Source organism: Panthera tigris, chromosome D4, assembly GCF_018350195.1.
Source record: "Panthera tigris isolate Pti1 chromosome D4, P.tigris_Pti1_mat1.1, whole genome shotgun sequence".
NCBI classification, from domain to species: domain Eukaryota; kingdom Metazoa; phylum Chordata; class Mammalia; order Carnivora; family Felidae; genus Panthera; species Panthera tigris.
In genome coordinates, this window is record NC_056672.1 from 93,030,855 (window position 1) to 93,052,330 (window position 21,476).

At 56.7% G+C, this 21,476-nt stretch overlaps 2 protein-coding genes across 3 annotated transcripts in view; both read right to left on the minus strand.

Annotated features, from left to right (window-relative positions):
• The window catches only part of EXD3 (exonuclease 3'-5' domain containing 3), a 78,535-nt gene that overhangs the window by 52,297 nt on the left and 4,762 nt on the right, over positions 1–21,476 (minus strand). For both annotated transcript variants that reach the window (XM_042963567.1, XM_042963566.1), the window contains exon 3: positions 7,469–7,584. In XM_042963567.1, coding sequence (XP_042819501.1) covers positions 7,469–7,571 — 103 coding nt within the window. In that variant the 5' untranslated portion in view covers positions 7,572–7,584. The remainder of the gene's footprint in view (positions 1–7,468; positions 7,585–21,476) is intronic.
• Positions 18,445–20,853, minus strand: LOC102952758 (tigger transposable element-derived protein 1-like). The gene is made up of 2 exons (XM_042963521.1): positions 19,388–20,853; positions 18,445–18,550 (listed from the first exon to the last, which is right to left on the minus strand). Exons 1-2 carry the CDS (start codon positions 20,851–20,853, stop codon positions 18,445–18,447), a joined length of 1,572 nt encoding a protein of 523 aa, XP_042819455.1.

Consider the following 21,476-nt stretch of genomic DNA (forward strand, 5'->3'; position numbering starts at 1 on the left):
CGCAGGACTGCTGGCCGGGGCAGGGATCCCACTGGGACCCTAGGCCCCGGGGAAGTTGGGGTTACCCTCATGCTGGAAAAGGGACTGTGCCCTCAGACCAGGTTTAAGGTCAAGGTCTGGGAAGGTGGCTGCCGCCTGCTCTACGCTTTGGGAAAGAAAGCGGTCTCTGAGTCACCCACAGCCACCAGCGCCCCCTGGCTGCCTCTGGAGGGCCCGCCCCACCTCTGCGGCTACCTGCCCTGGGCCTCAGGGCAGGGCCACCCTGCTCAGCCCTTCCTGGCTCCCCACGGCCTCGCCACACGAGGCCACGGAAACCCCTTTTCTCTGTGCAAAAGCTCTGCTGCCGACACCCGGTTGCCACTGACCCTGGCCTCCCCAGCCCCGCCAGAACCTTGCAGAGCACAGGGCCCAGAGGGGGCGCCTCGTTCTTTCCTCAAGAACCATCAAGGCCATGTGGCTCAGAGGTGGGGGGGTGGGGGGGTGGTGTCACTAACAGATTCCATAGGTCAAATCAGGGGGCTCAAGAGCATGGGTGGCTCACCCGCAAATCTACTCAAGAATCAAAGAGACAAGAGCAACCCACTGGGCTCCTGCAGAAGACCAGACGTGGAAGGAAAGGCGGGGACACCTGAGCCCAGCCCTGGAGGGCTGCCCACCTGAGCACACAGACGCAGACACCAGACAAGGCAACAGTGGTCAGACTCAGTGCACAGCACGGGAGGAGGGATACGTTGGGCGCACTCCAGAAAGCAAGGCTGATCGACCCATGGAGGGTCCACCACTGTGGCTCGTTAATGGGATACGGGGAAACATTTCGTAAAACAAGCATTTCGTAAGAGTAAATTCTATTCACGATTTAGGAAACAACTCTGCAACTAGACCACAGGCAACTTCATGACCCAGAAAAAAAGATGTTTATAAACAAAACCCCTCAGCAAACATAGAACTTAATGCTGAAAGCTGAAAGCAGGCCCCCAGCGACAGGGCCAACAGGAGGGCACCCACTGCCCATTCAGCACGGCCTGCAGGCCCCTGCCGGCTCAGCACGACACGAAGGAACAGTTGACGGCACAGAATTTGGAAAGGAAACAATAAAGTCAACACTACTCTGACAAACTCTGGTCTGTCCACAAGCGGAATGTGACTCAGCGCTAGAAGAAATGAGCGGTCAAGCGAGAGAGGACACGGAGGGCCCTCAAACGCACACTCCTGAGCGGAGGAGGCCGTGTGAACAGGCCACACGCGGCAGGATCCCAGCCCCGAGACATTCGGGAAGAGGCATGGCCATGCAGGCAGTGACGCGACGCCGCGGGAGGCCGTCACAGTGGACGCGCATCACCACGCACGTGTCCCAGCCCACAGAGCACCGCCGCCAGGAGGGCCCGAGTGCCCACGGGGGCTCTGGGCGATGGCGGCGTGTCAGTAGGGTTCATGAGGGCACCACACTGGCCGGGACGCGAGAGGCTGTGTGGGGCAGGGATATGGGAAATCTCTGTAACCTCCTGGATTTTGCTGTAACCCTGAAACTGCTCTAGAAAAAATAAAGTCTTTAAAAGTTAAAACAAAACAACAACAAGAAAAGACACTACTGCTCACTGAAAACATAATTTTGTGGAGAGCCCTGAAGAATCTGAAGAGGTTCCTCAGTGGACACGTTTCTGCATGGACGCTCACCACCAGGCCAACAGGAAAGTCCACTGTAAGCCAGCAAGTGGAGACGGGCATCAGAAACAGTGGGGACGCCTGGGGGGCTCAGTCAGTTGGGAGACCGACTTCGGCTCGGGTCATGATCTCGGGGTTTGTGAGTTTGAGCCCCACGTGGGGCTCTGTGCTGACAGCTCGGAGCCTGGACCCTGCTTCCGATTCTGTGCCTCCCTCTCTCTCTGCCCCAACCCACTCACATTCTGTCTCTGTCTCTCTCAAAAATAAATAAACATTTAAAAAAAAAAAAAAGAAAAGAAATTTCAAATAAAGGTGCACCTGGGTGGCTCAGTCAGTTAAGCTCGGTTAAGTCAGACTTCGGCTCAGGTCATGATCTCGGGGTTTCTGGGTTCGAGCCCTGCGTCGGGCTCTGTGCTGACAGCTCAGTCTGGAGCCTGCTTCGGATTCTGTGTCTCCCCCTCTCCCTACCCCTCCCCTGCTCACACTCTGTGTCTCTCTCTCAATAATAAACAAACGTTTAAAAAAAAAAAAAGAAACAGTGACAATGGCACAAAAAAATTCAGATTTCTTTGGATAACTCTAACAAACGAAATTCACGCAAAAAAGCCATAAAGCATTGAGAGTAAAATTAAAAGGCCTATTGAAGAAGGGCCATCCCACACAACAGACAGTGTGAAGTTGTCACCTGTCCCACAATGAACCATTCTGCTCCAGCCCAAACAGCGGGCTGGGTGTGTGTGTGTGTGTGTGTGTGTGTGTGTGTGTGTGTCCACCTGTCTTAACCATCCACCCAAATCACAGCGAGACAGGACTCTGACCCCACCCAGCCCCAAGCAGCACCCTAGCTAAGGCGAGCGGCACTGGCCCGGAGAGGGCAGGTGTGGACCAGTGTAAAGACCTCAAGTCAGAGCTGGGCACACACAGGACCCGATGTGTGACCACAGTGGCCCCAGGAACTGGGTAACCCTATTCAGAGGACCCTGGAGCATCTCCTGGCCTCACACCTACAGAAAATCCATCCCCCAGTTGTAGATCTGAACGTGAAAGATAAATCGGGCCTCTGGGAGAACATCTTGAAGACCTTGGGCTGGAGAGGTCTCCCAAAGAAGTCAATCACATAAAAGATTCCCACTGATCAGAAGGACCCTGCAGGAACTGGAAGACGGCTCTCCTGTCTGGCCTGGTCCTGCCCTCACCGGGGGCTGTCTAAGGGCACAGCCCTGCTCCAAGCTGCTTTCCCAGCACCTAAGACCTGGGCCCCACTGGGAGCTATGCCCTGGACATGCCCCCCGACTCGGCCCACACAGCTAGACCCTGCACATGGGCTGAGAGGCTACCATCGGTCCCTCCCAGGAAGGGAGCACATTTGACCATGCTCACGGCTGTGGTCTGGGCCTTGATGGGTGCTCCACAGTGACCTCGGTGCCAGGGCCAGGCGTGCACGGCCACCAGCTCAGAGTGGCCTCAGGGAGACCTCTCGAGGGGACCTGAGGCCGGTCTGGGTGGGGTGAGGCATGGCAAGGGCATGGCCTGGGTGGGCGCGGAGTTATGGGCAAGATGCAGGCAGGGGGTCAGGGAGGTCCCCTAGGCTGAGGGGGGGCTCCCAGGCTGATGCCCATCCAAAGACACAGAAAGGGAGGACTTGGGAGGTGTCTGTCTAAAGGGTTAGATAAGCAAGCTCTGTGTCACTCTGCAGAACGCAGGGAGGGGCCTGTGTCCCCACTGCCCTGGCCTAGGGATTTAGGCAGGAGGCTGGGGCCTGGGAGGGCACGTGGGGCCTGGTGCAGAGGGGCCTCTGCCCACAGCCTGCCATGACCTCCGCCTCCCCACCCCAGGCCTGGATCCGGGACCCGAGACAGATGGCCTCCGGCCTATACCTGGCCCCTGACCCCATCCCAGGACCACGCAGGTGGGGGCAGGTGGGGGCCTGTATGCAGGGAAGACACTGAAAAGACACTCAATCCCCAGAGCCAGACCTTCACCCCTGCACCCTGGGCTGCTTCTCCCCGCCAAGCACATGGGCCTCACTGGCTGTCCTGGCCACAGCCCTCCCACACACGTGCCTGGGGGCCACAAGGCAGCCAGGGACTCGGGCAGAGGCACGGGGATGGCCCACCTTCTGCCCTGCCCCCTCCCATCCCGCTTCCCCGGTGCCCACTGGACACCAAGAGCTGCCGGCTACCTCCACTCGTGAGGTGGCCGACAGGAGGAAGAGGGATGCAGGGACAGGGACAGACAGGACAGACAGATGCCGCTTCATCTAAAATGCCACTGAGTCTAAGCTACCTCAGTGGCCTTCGCTTTAAGAAACAGACGCATTCCAGAAAACGTGTTCAGCTGCCATGCCAACTGCCAGGAAGACCCCTACTATTTTCTATCACGAAGCTGGTGTTAAGGAATAAAATAAATAAAGTGGGTGCTTTTTATCGCTGGAGTCGAGGAGATGAAGTTCAGAAACCACAGCTGGGCGTGACTGAGCTGGGCTGCGGTCTCCGTGAAGCCACCTCTCCTCGGACACTCGGTCCTCCTCGGAAGTCAGGGACCTGGATACACAGCTGCGCTCGGGTCAGGGTCTGCAGAGCTCCAGTGCCCACCACGCCAAGCCCAGGCCACCCCGACCACACCTGCCCTCTCTTCAGGTGGCCTGGAAGCCATCGGGTCATCACGGTGTGCACCCCCGCCCCCAGGACGGCTGTCCTGACCCTGTCGGCCCTGAGAAAGGGCCACAGCATCAGGCCCCGTCACATCTGCAGACCTAGAAGCACCTCACAAAGGCCTGTCTCTGGGAGGCCAGCCCGTCCCCTCACTGCCCACCACACCACCTGGTGCAGGTGCCGGCCCCCTCTGCGGCAATGTCCGCGTGAGTGCTGGCGGCAGGCGACATCCCACCTCCCAGGACGGGGGCTCACGGTTCCTCTGCAAAGCTGGGGACTGCCACTCTCTCCAGTGCACCTGTCTGCCCCTCTCGGTCCCTGGTCCCAGGTTCCACGCTCGTCTGGGATGTGATGGTGGGCCCAGCCCCTCCCGAGCGGGCACCGCGAGGGCAGGCGCCAGGCCAAGAGAAAGGGCGTTCCTCAAAGCTCCCAAATCCACACCTCCTGCCCGGCAGCCCCTCGGAGGCCCCCAACGGCACCCAAACCCCATGGGCAGGGTGAGCTCTCCGGTGGGGGCCGTCCCCATCTGGGAAGTGGGGCGAGAAGGCCTTGTTATCTTGCCTCCTCCGACAAGCCGTGGGCCCCCAAGACAGACCTCGCCTGTCCTCAGCACAGGGCCCGTAAGCGCGAGGCCGGCGAACAGCCGTGGAAGTCAGGACGAGCCAGGGCGTCCACACAGACGCAGGCTCTCGCTGTCTGCGACAAGACCACACAGCTTATGGGTCCACTCGGGTGAGCATGTGATCCACACACAGAAACTACCAGACTTCGAGGGCACATTAGAGAATCTGCTGGAAGAAAAGATTCTACTAACAACAGGGATTTAAAATGACGGCACAGCTACTTGTAAAAACAATGTGGAACTGGGCGCCTGGGTGGCTCCTGAGTTAAACTTCTGACTCTTGGTTTCAGCTCAGGTCATGACCTCAGGGTTCCTGCGTCCGAGCTCCACGTCGGGCTCTGCGCTGACAGTGCGGAGCCTGCTTGGGATTTTCTCTCTGCCCTTTCCCTGCTCTCTCTTTCTCTCTCTCAATATAAATAACATTAAAAAAAAAACAACAACTGCGGAAAATCAATTTTTTAAAAAGCACATCTAAGAAGAAAAGACAGCTAGGAAGGCAAACCCTGTCCTTGAGGGGCGTTCCCTTTTTTATGGCTGCGTAGAAATTTACCCTAAACCAGTCATTTCTTACACTCACAGATCCCACAGGCCAGGAATGCTGGCACTGGGCTCTCAGAGAAAGGTCATTTTGATTTCGTCTGAAGGGGGGGGGGGGCTGTGTCTGATCTGGGAGGGGCTGTATCTGATCGGGGTGGGAGGCTGTGTCTGATCCAGGAGGGGCTGTGTCTGATCCGGGGGTGGGGCTGTGTCTGATCCGGGGGGAGGCTGTGTCTGATGGGGGGGCTGTGTCTGACCTAGGGGGTGCTGTGTCTGATCCGGGGGGAGGATGTGTCTGATGGGGGGGGCTGTGTCTGATCCAGGGGGGTGCTGTGTCTGACCTAGGGGGTGCTGTGTCTGATCCGGGGGGAGGCTGTGTCTGATCCAGGGGGGGCTGGGTCTGATCTGGGGGAGGCTGTATCTAATCCGGTGGGGGGGGTGCTGTGTCTGATCCAGGGGGTGCTGTGTCTGACCTAGGGGGTGCTGTGTCTGATCCGGGGGTGGGGCTGTGTCTGATCTGGGGGGGGTTGTGTCTGATCCAGGGGGTGCTGTGTCTGACCTAGGGGGTGCTGTGTCTGATCTGGGGGGAGGCTGTCTGATCCGGGGGGGGTTATGTCTGATCTGGGGGGGGCTGTGTCTGATCTGGGGGGTGCTGTGTCTGACCTGGGGGTGCTGTGTCTGATCCGGGGGCGGGGCTATGTCTGATCCGGGGAGGGGGGCTGTGTCTGATCCAGGGGGGCTGTCTGTTCTCAGGGTGGCCTGTCCCTTTGCTAGCTCCAGTAGACCAAGGGTGAGGCCTGCAAGACCCTGGATGGCAGGCACTGCTCTGCATATCCTCAGACTAAGGCCCAGGTGTGATGCCGGGTGTCACGTCAGTACAGGCCCCACCCTACATGCACCCCAAGGGGATGGGCAGACACAGGAGGGCCTGACACACCACCCTGGGTGAGACCCTGAGAGAAGGAGGGGCCGGAAGATACCCTGTCCCAGACCCAGAGTCCCTGCCCCAGGCCCCAGGTCCCCCAGGCCCCAGGTCTCTGTCTCCCCCCAGACCCTGGGTCCCTATCCCACCAGGACCTGGGTCCTCGCTCCTGTCTCTGGTTGGCTCAATGGGCAGAGGTGACCCCCAAACTGATGACCCAGTTTGGAGGCTGCTGTGGGGAACATCTGGAGACCATGGCTGCTCCGAACAAAAGAGGCAAGCCGGACTCTCAGGGTGGAAATGAGAAAACAGTCCACATCCAGGGCCACCTTTGCTGACCACATCCAGGGCCACCAAGCTGAAGATGCCTCCCTTCCCCACGGAGGAGCTTCCGTGCCCAAATAGGCCCCTCATCTCCGATCAGGACCCGGGGCCAATGCCCTGCACTGTCCTCTTCCGCCCCTGGGCGCAGGGCAGGAATACCCCACGGGGTTTGGGGCTCCTGTGCTTGGAGCCCGGCCCGGGCCCCTGCTTTTCAGACACATCCCGGTTCCCTTCCCGCTCCTTCTTGGCAAGATGGATCAAACGACCATGTGTGGAGCCCAGAGACTGTGCGTGTCGAGCCAGGACTCAGAGAGACAGCCGTCCTTCCCAAGTGCCCCCACACACGCCTGAGTGTCTGTCCGGTCCCGCAGTCCTCCTGGCAGCCCGCAAGCAGGTGGCCAGCAGGCAGCCCGCCCTGGGACAACCAGGCCACGCGGCTTATCCTCGAGAGCCGGTGGCGCCCTCCCCGGCGCAAAGAGAGGCGCCTACCTGCAGCCCTCGAGACAGGACGGCGGCGCTGCCGTGCTGTGTCGCCTGCACGCTCGCACCCGCTCCCGGGGCGGCCTCGCACAAGGCCACAGCACGGGATGCCTTCCCCCAGGGTGCCTACCTGGTGCACACACGTACCCCATACCCGGACAGACCTCCCCCGCCACACCCGCTGCACACGCACCCCGCACGCGCACCCACGCCTGGCCCTGCCACGTGCAGCCAGCCGCACTCAGGGCCGTGGGCGCGCAGACTCACTTGTGCAATGGCGCTCGCCGCCAGTGGAGTTGCCAGGGTGGTCTGTGTCTCCAGCGGCGGGGTCGCCGGCAGCGGGGTCGCCAGGAGGGTCTGCCGGGTCCATCCTCAAGGCGGCGCTGGGGAAGAAAGCGGGCAGCTTGAGGAGTGAGGCATCGGCGGAGAGAGACAAGTAGCACCGCGCGCCAAGGGCCCGCCTCTGTGGTCCCGGTGCAGGGGCCCAGGCGCCCTCGGCTCCACCCGCCAGCTGGCCTCAGGGACGGGCTCGCCACGAGGAGCCGGGAGCCAGCCCACACAGGCACACGCACCGCTAACCGACGCCGCCCGGCAACAAGCCGTTACGTCCACGACGCACGTCTCCACGTTTCTGGAGATTAGCCTGTTCTCCCTCCTCTCCTCTGTGCCCAGGAGGCCGTACAAAGACTTCGTCTCCATTCACGGTCGTTTCCTTGCACCACAGTAACGCCTGCATGGCCGACCGCGTAAACCCCAAATCCTCACACGGGCACGGGAGGGGAGACCCACTGTGCTCCCTACTCCAAACTTCCTACCCAGAGGAGCTCTGCTAGCTATGCCCTTGGATACTTTCATTTATCTTTCTAAAGAATACGTTGATGTGGTTATTCCTTCAGTTTCAGTCTTACCTGTGATGGACCAACCTCAAGGGAAGAATTCCCTATCGTCCCCCAGCACCGCCTGCATACCCCACAACCTCCTGAAACGGTTCTGAGAGAGTCTTCCTTTGGCTCACCATTTATAGAAGACATGAGTACAACTCTGTAAATACTATCCCCAGCTGAGCCACATGGGGACTACGGTTATTTCTCCTTTCTTGCAGGGTTTGCTCCAGACTTCTGCTCTGGTCACGTGGGAGGGCTGGCACTGACGCAGCCCTCTCACTGCAAACATCAACTGGACAACACAGTCGAGGCAGCTGATTCTGGGCAACAGGCCACACACAACCGTGCTTCCCGACAGCAGGACAATGCCCGAGGAGGGCCCCAGGATGACCGCCTCCCACCGAGGGCAATCCCCCAGCCAGGACCACTGATCTGGAACCCAGGGAGCACAGCATTCCACCAAGTGGAGGAGGTGGCAGGCCATCTGCGGGGCAGCGCACCGGCAAGAGGGGCGGTTGAAGCAGCCGGGAGTGTGTACGAGCGACGCAGGATCCCCACGGCTCCCAGAAACAGTTGCCTTGGGGCTGAGACCGAAACAGAGACACTAGCAGTCAAACAGTGCTAGACACATTAGACTCCAGCCCAGACAACACTGCAGCATCTAGCCAAGACTCCAGAAAGACCAGGCCTTGGTGCTATGCCTAGAGTGAGCCCCACTCCTGACCTGCCCTGCCAAAATCCAGAACCAAGCCCCGGTAAAATCCACAATGGAGCACTTTGCAGGTTGAGTCCCACTAACACAAAGACCCATCCTCACGAAATGCCAAGCCATGCTCGCCTGTTCAAGGTAATCAGCTAGAAATTAACTGCCTACTAGAACAAAGGTCAACGTTCTTCAGAGGAAGATAACAGAATCCAGAGTTGCTGCGATGCACCATTCACAACGTTCGGTACATGATATGAGAATCACAAGATCTACCCAGAAACAGGAAAATATGGCTCATAATCAAGGAGATAACATTACAAAAAACAACAATAACGAAACAAACCCAAAAAATAGAAACCAACTCCACGTGGCTCAGATGATGGGTTTATCAAAGACTAACACAACTGTCGTAAGTGTATGCAAAGAATGAATGGAAAACATGTCCAAAAAGTTAAAGGAAAACATGGTCATAATGAGTAAACAGACAAAGGAAAATGGAAATTACTTGAAACTATATAAAGGAACTAAATGGCAATTCTCCGATAAAAAGTATAATAGCTGAAATGAAAAATTCACTGATTGGGCCTGACAGTGGATTGGAGATGGCAGGTGAATTGGGGGATTTGAAGACAGATCACTAGAAATCATCTTATGTAAAGAATGGGGAAAGGGAATAGATCAAAGAACAAACTGCACTGCTGGATGCTCTACATTGCCATCATTAATGGGACTCTGACAGAATTCCAACACCTCTCTCCACATGTTTAAACAATCCTGGAAGTCTATCACTTGTTCTTAAAGACATCCCTTCTCAAGCCTCTGTCCTCTGTCTCAGTCTGGACAGCCAATCTCCAGCCCTGTGCCATAGCTTCCACCCTGAGACTCCCATTCTCTTCCTCTCCCGGTGCCTCCTGCGTTTCTGGACTTCCAAGTCCTCACCTTCCCCAGTTTTCCTCTGGTTTTGAGGAGCACATTCTCCAGCATCTTCCTGAGAACAATCGCAAAGAAGCACATTTAACAAGGCTTTGGTTGTCTGCAAGAGTTTTCCCTGGGCCCTTGCTCCCGGCTGGAAGTCTGGCTGTGTGTGGGCGGCAGGTGATGGCGATGGCCCTCCACTGCCTTCTAACTCCCAGTGCTGGTGCCAAGAGGTCTGCAGCCACCTGACTCCCCACTGCATGCAGGACGCTTGTCTCCTCCTCCCGAGGCACCCTCCCTTCAAGCATCCAGGGTCTCAGCAGGATGGATGGGGTGGAGTCCATCGGGTATGCTTATGTCCCTCAGTTCTGGGACATGCCTTTTATTTTCCTTGACAATGTCCTGGCCTCCCTGTCCTCCGTCCTGTCCCGGAAGTGCTCTTAGATACTGAGCTTCCTGGAAGAACCTCTATTTTTCTTATCTCTCCTCTTCTGTGCCTTTGGGGAAGGTTTCCTGAACTTTATTTTTTAAAATGCTCGTTGCATTATTCATTTCCGCTATCAAAATTTCATTAATCAAGAACTCTTTCTCTTCTTACCCCAGAGGACCTCATGACTCAGTCTTTGTTTTCATACACATTCTTCTGTATCGACGCCCTTTTTCCTGCTTACACAGTGACTGTCTTTCCTCTCAGAAGCTTTTCTCAAGCGTCTGGAGACCACTGCTCATATTCAAGAGTGAGGCACTGAACAGCCGCCTGGGGGCTGAGCAGAAGCCAGTCCTTGGTGCCGGTACACTGGGGGCCTGGGAGACCAGGGCCCAGAGGTCTCTCGCCTTAGCCGGTCTGTCAGGAGGGAATGCTCCCTCCTCACCTGCAGACGGGCACTCGGCTGCCACCGCCCAGGTCTCCGAGGTCAGGGTCTGACCCCTCCACTTGAAAACACCCCCAAGACCCTGGTTCCAGTCTGGAGCCTCCCTGGGCTCGGGCCAGGACGGGGTCACCCCTCTGCCTCAGGCTCCAGCTTTCTCAGGCTGTTAGTCACCCTGCTTTCCATCTCCTCCCCTTGTCTTTTCCGTTAAGCACTTTTGCCTTTAGTAAAAAGGCAAAACTGTCCTTTTTAAATGCCTTTACCATCATTTTAATGGGCCTCAAAAGAGGCTGGGGTAGGCAGCCACCACCCAGTCTCTGTGGCTCTTGGCCGGCAGGCAGGCGTCTCTGCTATAAACCCAGCTCCCGCAGAGCTCACGCTCTGTTCACGGTGCTGCCGTATGTCTCACTACTCTCCTAAGTGTTGTCGCACCCAAGTCCACGAATGATGTCGGCCTGCACGGTTCTCTTCTTGGAACACCTGCCCCAGAGGTGTGCACATCTCCTACCACAGCTCAGATGAATGGATGCCCGGCCTGGGCTTCTCACCAGGAAAGAAAGGGAGAGACGGGACTACAGGAGGGGGTGGTCCTCACGGCGAGCTTACAACCCCACCCCACCCACGGACTGGTCTCCGGGGGTGGGGGGATGCCTTTCCTAGGGTGGCCAAAGCAAAGCACCACAAACGTGTGGCTTAAACCACAGAAATCTAATCTCTCTCAGTTCTGGAAAAGGGAAGCCAAATATCAAGGTGTCGAGGCCTCTCTCCTGGGTGTGAACGCGGTCGTCTTCCCCCTGTGTCTTCCTTCTGTGCATGTCTGTGTCCTGATCTCTTCCCACAAAGACACCACTCAGAGTGGATGAGGGCCCACCCTAATGACTTCATTTCATCTTAATGAGCTCTGTCAAGATGCTGTCTCCAAATACGATCACATTCTGAGGTGCTGGGGTTTAGCGCTTCAGCATATGAATTTTTAGGGGGACACAATTCAACCACAACGGGGGCTAGACACCCCTGATGCTTCCCCACGTTTGGTTCCGAACCGGTCAGAGCACCCTCGGACACTAAGGGACCACATCCGGTCTGACTTTCCACCAGAGCCAGAGGGATTGCCGTTCATTTGCGTGTGAGAAAAAGGGGGTCATCTGGGACTAAACCTGGGTTTTCTTCCGGCTCTTTCCCTGCACCACCGTTCACTTTTATTTGTTTTTAACTGGCTTTTTACTATTTATAAAGGCAATTATGCATATTAGTAGAGTATTTGGAAAATGAAATAAGCTTGCAAATTTTGAAAAATTAATGCAAAGGAAAGCTATTAAAAGCTACAGTCGTGTGCTGTTCACCTCCTGGCCGTTGCCCCGACGCTCCGGGTGCCAGCCTCCCTGCCGAGACACGTGGTCAGGGTCAGCGCTCCCGCCGCGTGCGGCAGCCCTCCTCCCCTCCTGGTGCTGGGTGCAGGATGGGCCCTCATGCGGTGACAAGGAGGGACAGGCGCCTTCCTGCAGGTCGGGGTTGTGCCGAGTTACTGCGCCCCCGACTCGCCACCCCTGCCACGCGCACTGCACATGCTGGGTACAGCACGCTCCAGGCACAGGCTCCCACGCCCCAGGGCCCCTCCTTCTCCTCACAATAAACCATCCTGTCTCCTACCTAACTCAAGAAACAGAAGGACTCTCAGCAGGAAGACGCTTTAGGGACAGCTCTCACTTTAACGTAGCACAATCATAATTTCTCTCTATTGTGGGTTTCCTCCTGGATCTTGTTCCGAAATCACGTTAAGGTGGCTCAAGTCCACCATAAACGCCAAATGTGCCAAACCAGAAGATCCCGAGGGCTCCGCTCCAGCCTGCAAGACCAAAGCATCTCCCAGACGGCGGCTACCCTTGCACCTGCCCCACCTTGACCGTGGCCCACCCCGTGCCAGACCCCGCCCACACCCCAGACCACCTTGACCCACCTCACACACCTGCCTGACCCTGGCCCTCAGCCCTCCCCCAGCCCTGCACCCCAGCCCCCCCTTCCCACACCTGGCCTTGCCCCTGACCCCGCCCCCAGACCCAACCCGCCCCGCCAGACCTGCTGCCTGGAGGCCTCCTTCCTCCTGCACCACAGCAAGCAAACCAGGGGGACAGAGACTCGTTCCCACAGCACACCCTCTTTGGGGGTCTCGGCCACCCCTGTACCTGCACCCCTGCACGCTGGCCGGGCCCCATGGGGCACACGCACAGGTGCCCCTCCAGGCCCATGGCCAGGCTCTCCGCTGGAAGAAGCAGCAGGAGCTGGGGGCTCTCCTCGTTTGTCTGCCCGTCTCACATGTAGCCAACGTGCCACCTTCGTCCCTCACGGTCTTTCCCCCGTGACACCTGCCGGGTCACAGTCTCCCGCCGGTCCACCCGTCTGTTTACTGCTGTCCCTTTCCTGGGAGTCCCCACAAAGCTGGGTGCTGAGGGGGCAGTCCGGTGCCACAAGTGCCTTCGTGGGCTGTGCCAAGGAGACCTCTCGGGCCCCTGTGGCCTCAAGAGGGAGGGGAACTCTCGGGCCCAGCAGACGGCCCCCACGAGGGGAAGCTGGAGACCGTCCAGGTCCTGTGGGCCCCTCCCTGAGGAGGCACCAGGAGCCCCGCCCACTTCTTCCCCTGGTCGGCCCTTCAACCCTGGTTCCTCCCTGGGCTAACTTGGAGCAGCCTCCAGGCCTCAGCAAGGCCAAGGCCCTGGCCTGGCTTCTCCATGGCGTCAACACCGTTGTTTCTAGAGCCCTCGACACCTCATGGCATGTGTAGCACGTGTGCGGAAGGGCCCCTCAGGCAGGGTCCTTCCACACCACGCCCCACCCAAGCAAGCAGCAACCCCCCAAGGGCAGTGTGAGCCCCTGGGGCCACGTCCTGTGCCTGCATTCCCTGGACACAAGGATGGGGGTGGGGAGGAGCAAAGAGCATGACGTGGGGGGGCGGGAGTTCCCCCCAGGGTACAGAGTTCTGGCTCAGCACCCTTCTGTCCACCGTCCAAAAACACAGGGCCAAGCACCCACCACCTGCATGACCGAGAGCCATGTGGGTGCTTTAAATAAACCCCAAATGGTGGCTCCTCCCCCTGGCCTCTGTCCCTGGGTCGACTGCAGGCAGGTGCCCTGCGCTGCCCTCTGAACTGCAGGCCACTCTGACAGCTGCTAGAAGGGTCTCAGAGGGAGGCCGAGGGCTTGCCACGCGTCCTGTCTAAAGCCCTCCTTCAGGCACAGCCAGGCCCCCAGGCCACCCCCTCTCTTTGGCTATCCCCACCCTTGTGTGGTCTGAGGGGCTCCTCTTTAAAAAGGTAGAGCTGGGGCTCCTGGGTGTCTGAGTCAGTTCAGCATCCCGCTCTTGATTTCAGCTCAGGTCATGACCCCAGGGACGTGGGATCCAGCCCCACACTGGGCTCTGCGCTCAACGTGGAGCCTGCTTGGGATTCTCTCTCTCTACCTCTCCGCCCCTCCCCAACTCATCCCCCCCTCCACCTCTCAAATAAATTTAAAAAAGGTGGAGCCCCAGTCCAATCAGAATTATAATAAAGACTAGCATCGGTGCAGGGCAAAGGTTCCTCTGACCCCTTCAAGTCAGGTCACCAGAGGAGGAAGCCTGTCCTGCAGACCAAGTGTGGTCCATCCATGCCTCGTGGTCAGGCTCTTTCCACGCCGCATACAGCACAGACTGCCATGACCCCGATGACCTCCTTTGCACTGCAGCCACCCGCTTCGCCGGTCAGCCCAGGAAGGAGGCAGATGACCAAATGGCCCTTTTGAGGGAGGGGCCTTTTTCTAGTGGAGAAACCCCTACGACTCCAAGATTTGCCACAGGCTCTCTTCCCCTTTTCTCTAAGTAGCATAGCACCCAGCGTCTGGCCACCCAGAGGCGGGCAGTGGGCTCCGTTCACAGGCCAGTCCCAGGACAGGTAGACGGACCTACCCCCTCCTCCTGGAGAAAGGACCGAGGCCACAGAAACTCCGCTCAGCTCTCATTACACAACCTTTGTTCTGTTCCCGAGCCCTGGACAAAGTACAGCAACACACTGAAACCCATGTGCTTCTGAGAATGAAAACAGCTGGCAGAGACCAAGTTCAAGTTCACCCCACGACAGACTTTTTTAATTGACCTCATTTTAAAGTGAAAATTAAAAAATCTGGAGTCCAAATCATCTTTAGCTGGGAATGTGGTTCTGGGTTTGCAACCCACACCACAACCAGCAGGCCTTCCCACGGACGGCCTTCCAGAAGCCCACTGGGGTGAGCGGCTCCTGGCAGTTTGAGAACTTCTTTTTAAAATGAACGGTCAAAATGTGCAACTCATTTAAGCACCATGTATTTTTCTGAAAGGCGGCTAACCTGAGCCAGGTTCTTGCCGGGTACCCTGCAGCACAACAAAACATCTGCCTCAAAGAACCCACTCACTCCAGAGGCCCTGCTCCCTGGCCCCTGCTCCACACCTGAGTGGGAAGCCCCTGGCCCAGCGGCAAACCCGGCAGCAGGAGGGCGCGGGCCAGGTGGCCTCCTCTTGACAGCTGGCCCAGGAGAGCCTACCTGACAGCCGCACAGGCCCGCCAGGCCCCAGCAGATGTGAAGCAGAATAAAGGAACCATCCTTTTACGTGGGGCCAGACAGCCAGCAGGGGGAGCCCTCAGCCCTAGCGTTCTGCGCCAGCCGCACACCCAGCAGCAAGAGAGGCACCTGTGCGTGCGTGCACACAACTTTAGCTGGGGCCTCATTCACCCCTCAGCAGGAAGGACTCGGCCAAGGAGAAGCTGCCGGCACCCTGAGCCCTCCCTTCCTCCAAGGGGTTTCCCTTCCATGCAGTGCCTCACAACTGTCTCCTTTTTCTCTGTAAAGTAACCTTCCTCTCCTTTGTTCTCCAGACTTGCCTGTGGCTTCGTCATGGCTTGCTCGTCCCGAATCGCAAAGCCTCTGCCATTCCCGTGTAAGCCCATTTTGCTGGCAAAACAACTGGCTGTCTAATTATCGGGGTCGACACAAGCCATGTCCAGTGTTTGCTACAGGTTCCCGATGCTCCAGGGCGCACCGACCAAGCAGGACCCAAGGCCTCCCGAAACCCTGCCCCTCGGCCACGCCCCAGCCACCCTCCCAGCAGTGTTGTCTCCTCCAGGCAGAGCCCGCTGGCACCCTGCACAGTTCAGGCTGGGGTCCCGGCCCAGCCGCACGGTGAAGTGGGCAGCCTGGGGCAAGTGAGGGCATGGGAACCACAGAGCGAGTGTGGCTGACACACGCACAGCCCTGGCTGTGACCTGGCTGTCTCGTCACCTCTACAGGAGGGAGAGCAGCGCAGGGCCCTGGCTTGCTCTGAGACGGGCCGGGAGGCACATTCTTCCAGCTGGTGGTCTCTCTGCGTAGAGGCCACATGCGTGGGAGGAGCACGGCAGCAAAGCCTGAGACCTGGCTGGAAGCCCAGAGGGCCAGGCTCCTGGCCAGGACAGGACAGCATGGAGCAGACACTTCACGGTGTGTCCTGACCTAAAGCTGCCCTCCAAGCCTCCCAGAAAGGTGGGAAGTAAAGGAAAAGGTCAGAAGTTAAAAGAACCCGGAAGGAGCTACGTGGCTGGCTGAGAGTCCAATGCGGCTGGCTACTGGCTTGAGCCTTCTGCCTGTCTGTCCCTCCGTCCCAGGAGAACAAGGCCAGGGGGCTTCCTGCGGCCACAGAGCACGATTCTCTCCACACTGTGGTCACTGAAGTGACTTTAAATGTCACCAAAGCACTCTCGTGTGAACGCCAAGTCATGGTCCCTTCACCACTTTCCTATAATGCTTTCTGCAAACAGGGGGCGCCGCTGTGTGGCCCCCTCTCCAGGTGAGTCCTGTGCCCTTTATCACAGGGGTGGCCGAGGCCGAGGAGGGGGTGACAACGGAGCTGCCAGCTCCCAGGCTCCACTGCCCGAGGCAGCCTCACTGCCGGGGGTGCCAGAGCCCTGGACTCCTCCTGGCGCCCCCTACACGGTGCCCAGCCCCCCACGCGGCACCCAGCCTTCCCAGGCCCTATGGGTGGCAGCCCCCGCCCGTATTACCCATAAGACATGCGGCAGGAATGCCGAGGGGCTGTCAGAGGGTCATCAGCTGGCACCAGCCCTGGAGCCCCCGAAGCCGTAGGCCTCATGGGGGAGGCCCCTGAGGCCTGGAGTCCCTGTCTCCTCCCAGCCCTGCCCCGCCCCCCACCCCCACCCCCCCCACCATCCAGCAGGTCAGCTACGCCCTACTTTTCAGTGCAAAATGTACCTGGCGTAAGGCATCAAATGTCTCTATACTGATCTCTTATACCGATTACAGGTGGGAACGGTGATATTCAGGGAACACTGGACTTAGGAAATGAAAATTAATTTCCTCTCCTGGGGCACGTGGGTGGCTCAGTCGGCTAAGCGTCTGCCTTCAGCTCAGGTCATGACCTCACGGTTCATGGGTTCAAGTCCCACGTCAGCGCAGAGCCCACTTCAGAGCCTCCGTCCCCCCCCCTTCTCTGCCTCTCCTGCACCTGCACTCTCTCTCTCAAAAATAAACATTCAGAAAAATTAACTCCACCCCCCACTTTTTTTTATGTTTTTTAACAGAAGCTCTATGCCAACGTGGGGCTTGAACTCACAACCCTGAGATCAAGAAACTCATGCTCTACCAACGGAGCCAGCCAGGCTCCCTGGACCAGAAAATTTAAAAGCGCATGTGTGATTCACACATTTCTGCTGGGTCTTCATTGGGTAAGCAGCCGGCCAGACAACAGGGGACCTGGAGGTGCCTGGCCACCTCCACAGAGATGGGCACCGGGCCCAAAGGCACCACTCTGCACAAGAGCATCGGGATTCACCCTGCCGTCCCCAAATCCCAAATGCCAGTGGAGCTGGGGTCGCCACCCCAGACACATTTGGGCGTCCAGCCTGGACCCTGAAAACTGGGGCCACTCAGGTCTGTTTTGTTAAAGGAGAATGCTAATTTGAAAGCCATTTCAATTCGTTTTCAAACTGAATCAAATGTCCGGGCACACAGCTCAGTGATTTTTAAAAAGTTTTATTTATATGATACACATACTATGAAATCTACCCCTTTAAAGTGCACAACTCGGTGTTTTGGTATATTTAGGTAGGAGAAAACATCGCCGCTACCTAATGGCAGTACGTTTCCATCACCCCAGAAAGACCACCCATTAGCAGTCGCTCCCCATCGGCCCTCTCGGTGGCAACCACAAATCCACTTTCTGTCTCCTGGGATTTGCCTGTTTTAGATACTCAAAGAAAAGGGGTCATATGATACGCGGCCTTTGCCTCTGGGTCCTGCAACCCAGCACGCTGCTTTCAAGGCTCATTCACCTTGTAGCACTGCTGGCACTTACTCCTTTTCACGGCTGAACAATACTCCACGGCACAGCCGGACCACACTCCTCTGTGGACGGACATCTGGGTTGTTTCCACCTTGTGGCTGCCGTGGACGTTTGTGCGCGGATGCCGTACGTGGAGGTGTGCCGTCATTTCTCTGAGAGTAGAGTTGCCGGGCTGAGCGGAGCTGATTCGCTGGCTGAGAGGCGGCCGGACTGCTTCCCTCCACGGCGCATGAGGGGCCCAATTTCCGCACATCCTTGCCAACGTTTGTTGGTGTCTCTTTTATTTTGTCCGTATCCGTGGGAGCGACTTTTAACTTACTGGTTTAACTTCAGGCCGTTCCTTTCTTTAAAAATTAAGACTGCCAATTTGAAATACAAGAAGGTAACTTTTCAGAGATACCACGAGGGGTCCAGGTACAACTGCTGGCGTGTGCCTCTGGCCGCCGCCGTGGCGGGTGCTGATTCTGGGCCGGAGCGGTGCCCTTCCGCACACTCACGACCATGTGCACATTGTCAAGACCGAGCGGGGTCTAGGCCTGCATGTGCAGCTCAGCGAGGAACCGGCTCCTCCAGAGTCCCGGCCGGGGGCCCTCACGAGAGGAGGCTCTTCGGGGACCCTTTCCCATGGGGCGCAGGCTGCGGCACGGCCCGGGGGCAGGAGGCAGAAATCACTGGCCCCAGAGTTCAGCTGGGCTTTCCGGCTCCACACCTGCTCTCGTGAGGGCCTCCTAATATCCAACAACGGGGCAGAAGTCCTATGAATGATGAATGGCTACTGAAAAAAGACATTTTACAAAAACATCTAATGTCACGGGAAACAAAGTCCTCACAATGTGGCCTAGCGTTGAACCTAACCGAGAGCATCGATGTTACGGCGTGTGCCACAGGACAGCCGGTGGTGTCAGCCCGGGACACGGCACGGACACGAAGGACATGTGGGCCCTGGCAGCGGGGGGGCCGCCTGCCAGTTCTCTGTACAGGAACGCCTTGGTTTGCGAGCATCATTCATTCCGGAAACATGCTTGTGATCCAAAGCACTTGTATATCAAAGTGAATTTCCCCATAAGAAATAATGGAGACGCAGATGATTCATTCCACCACTCAAAAGTGTTCATATGAAGTATAATACAAAATAAAGAAAATACAAAATATAAAGGAAAATCAACAAATTAACCTGCACTGACCTTTGAAAACCTCCGTGGCTGGTGTGAGGGAGACAAGAGAGAGGAGGGTTATTGGGTAGGACGACTTTCATCATCTCTAACGGAATCACTGCTGTCTATTGGCTCCGTGGAATCTCTTTCTTTTCGTGCAACTTTAACACGGAACCTATCCAATGACACTTGCTTTTGCCTCCGTTTGAGGATTTCACGGAAATGGGACATCGCATTGTCGTTAAACAGATTCATCGCTCGCACTGCTACAGCCTTATTCGGGTGGTGCTTTTCTACAAACTTCTGCACTGTTTCCCACCTTTCACACATCTCCCTAATCTCACTTGAAGTGAGGGACTCCTTGGCCTTTTTCTCCCCTGCAGACGAGATCTCCCCCATAACCTCTTGCTGCTGCTCGCGATGCAGACCCATCAGTTCGTCGGTGGTCGGCTCCCGGCCACGCTCCTCCACCGGCTCCTGACTGTCGTCCTCATTCACCTCCAGTCCCCTGGTCTTCCCCAAGGACACCGTTTCACCGACAACTGGCGGCTGCTGTTCATGAGCAAGCCCCTCTAAGTCAGGTGCAAGAACACAACCGGGCCACAGTTTTCTCCAAGCAGAATTGAGGGTTCTCTTGGTGACCCCGTCCCAGGCTTTATCGATGATCTGGAGGCAGTTCACGATGTGGAAATGATTTTGCCAAAACTCTCGGAGGGTAAGGTCTGTTCCTTTGGTCACCTCAAAGCATTGCTGAAATAGCGCTTTGGTGTAAAGCTGTTTAAAGTTGGAAATGACCTGCTGATCCATGGGCTGGAGGACTGGAGTGGTGTTGGGAGGAAGGAACTTGACCTTAATGAACTCGAATTCCTCCAGCAGGTCGTCCTCAAAGCCTGGAGGATGAGCAGGGGCATCGTCCATCACCAGCAAGGCTCTGAGCGGCAGATTCTTCTCCAGAAGGTATTTCTTCACCGCAGGACCGAAGGCCTCGTTGACCCACTCGACGAACAAGATACGAGTGACCCAAGCCTTGCTGTTGGACCTCCACATGACGTTTAACTGGCTCTTCTGCACCCTGCATTTCCTGAAGGCTCGTGGGTTCTCGGAATGATACACGAGCAGGGGCTTGACTTTGAAATCCCCACTCGCGTTGGCGCAAAACAAGAGGGTGAGACGGTCTTTCACGGGCCTGTGACCAGGCACCGCACTCTCTTCTTCCGTAATGTGCGTCCGCTCTGGCATCTCTTTCCAAAACAGCCCCGTCTCATCGCAGTTAAAAACTTGCTCCGGCAGGTAACACTCGGAAGCCATGAGCTTCTGGAACTCGGCAGCGAACACCTCCGCTGCCTTAGCGTCCGAACTCGCAGCGTCTCTGTGCCTCACAACACTACGGATGCCGCTTCTCCTCTTAAAGTTATCAAACCATCCCCTGCTTGCTTTGAAGCCTTCTTCGTTTTCTGTTGACGTACCTGGCAGTTTACTTACGAGGTCGGTGTACAAGGCCTTTGCCTTCTCGCAGATAAAGTTCTCGGTCACGGTGTCACCCGCCAGCCGTTTCTCATTTATCCAAACCAGAAGCAACTTCTCTACATCTTCCAGAACACGTGGCCGTTGCTTTGATATTCTCGTAACTCCTTTCGCTGCATCTAGCCCCCTTATTTCTTCTTTCTTCTTTAATATTGTGCAAATGGTTGACGTAGACTTCTTATAAAATCTTGCAATTTCGGCCACTCGCATCCCTCGTTCGTACTTCTCGACGATTTCCTTCTTGACTTCCACCGTGATCATCTCCTTCTTCCTGCCTTTCTTTTCAACCTTTCTCTGCATGGGGGCCATTGCAAACGTTCACACAGATGCTGATTACAGCACAGTATTAACAAACTCTTGTCATAGACTGTATTTAATGGAACCGGCAATAAGGCAGCAGAGGAAAGGGTCTCTATCTGCAGGCAGCCTGACCTAGAATGAAGCAAAGCATTCCTAAGCTTACTCTTGTCTGGAAAAGCAAAGGACTGTCCATTGGTGCTTTGAAGTGACAAAAATACACCAGTGCCAGTTGTGGGCACCTTGTAACATTCTGAAAAATCACAGATATCTGCCAAACACCACAGCCTGAGACCAAACATCCAAGCATGGAAGACGATCACCCACAATCCCACAGAGAGAGAGAGAGAGAGAGAGAGAGAGAGAGAGAGAGAGAGAGAGAAAGAAGAACCATTGGCTCAGTTGTGATCACGTGACGTTCGGCGTTCTGTACTACCTGTATTGCAAGACATGGCTCGTTTATCAAGTTAAAATTTATTAGAGATGTTTGCTCATCTTGTGGAACACTCGCAGAACAAGTTACAATCCAAGGTTTTACTGTATTTTCTATTTTAACTTTTTTGTACTTGCTAAATATTCTACCATGA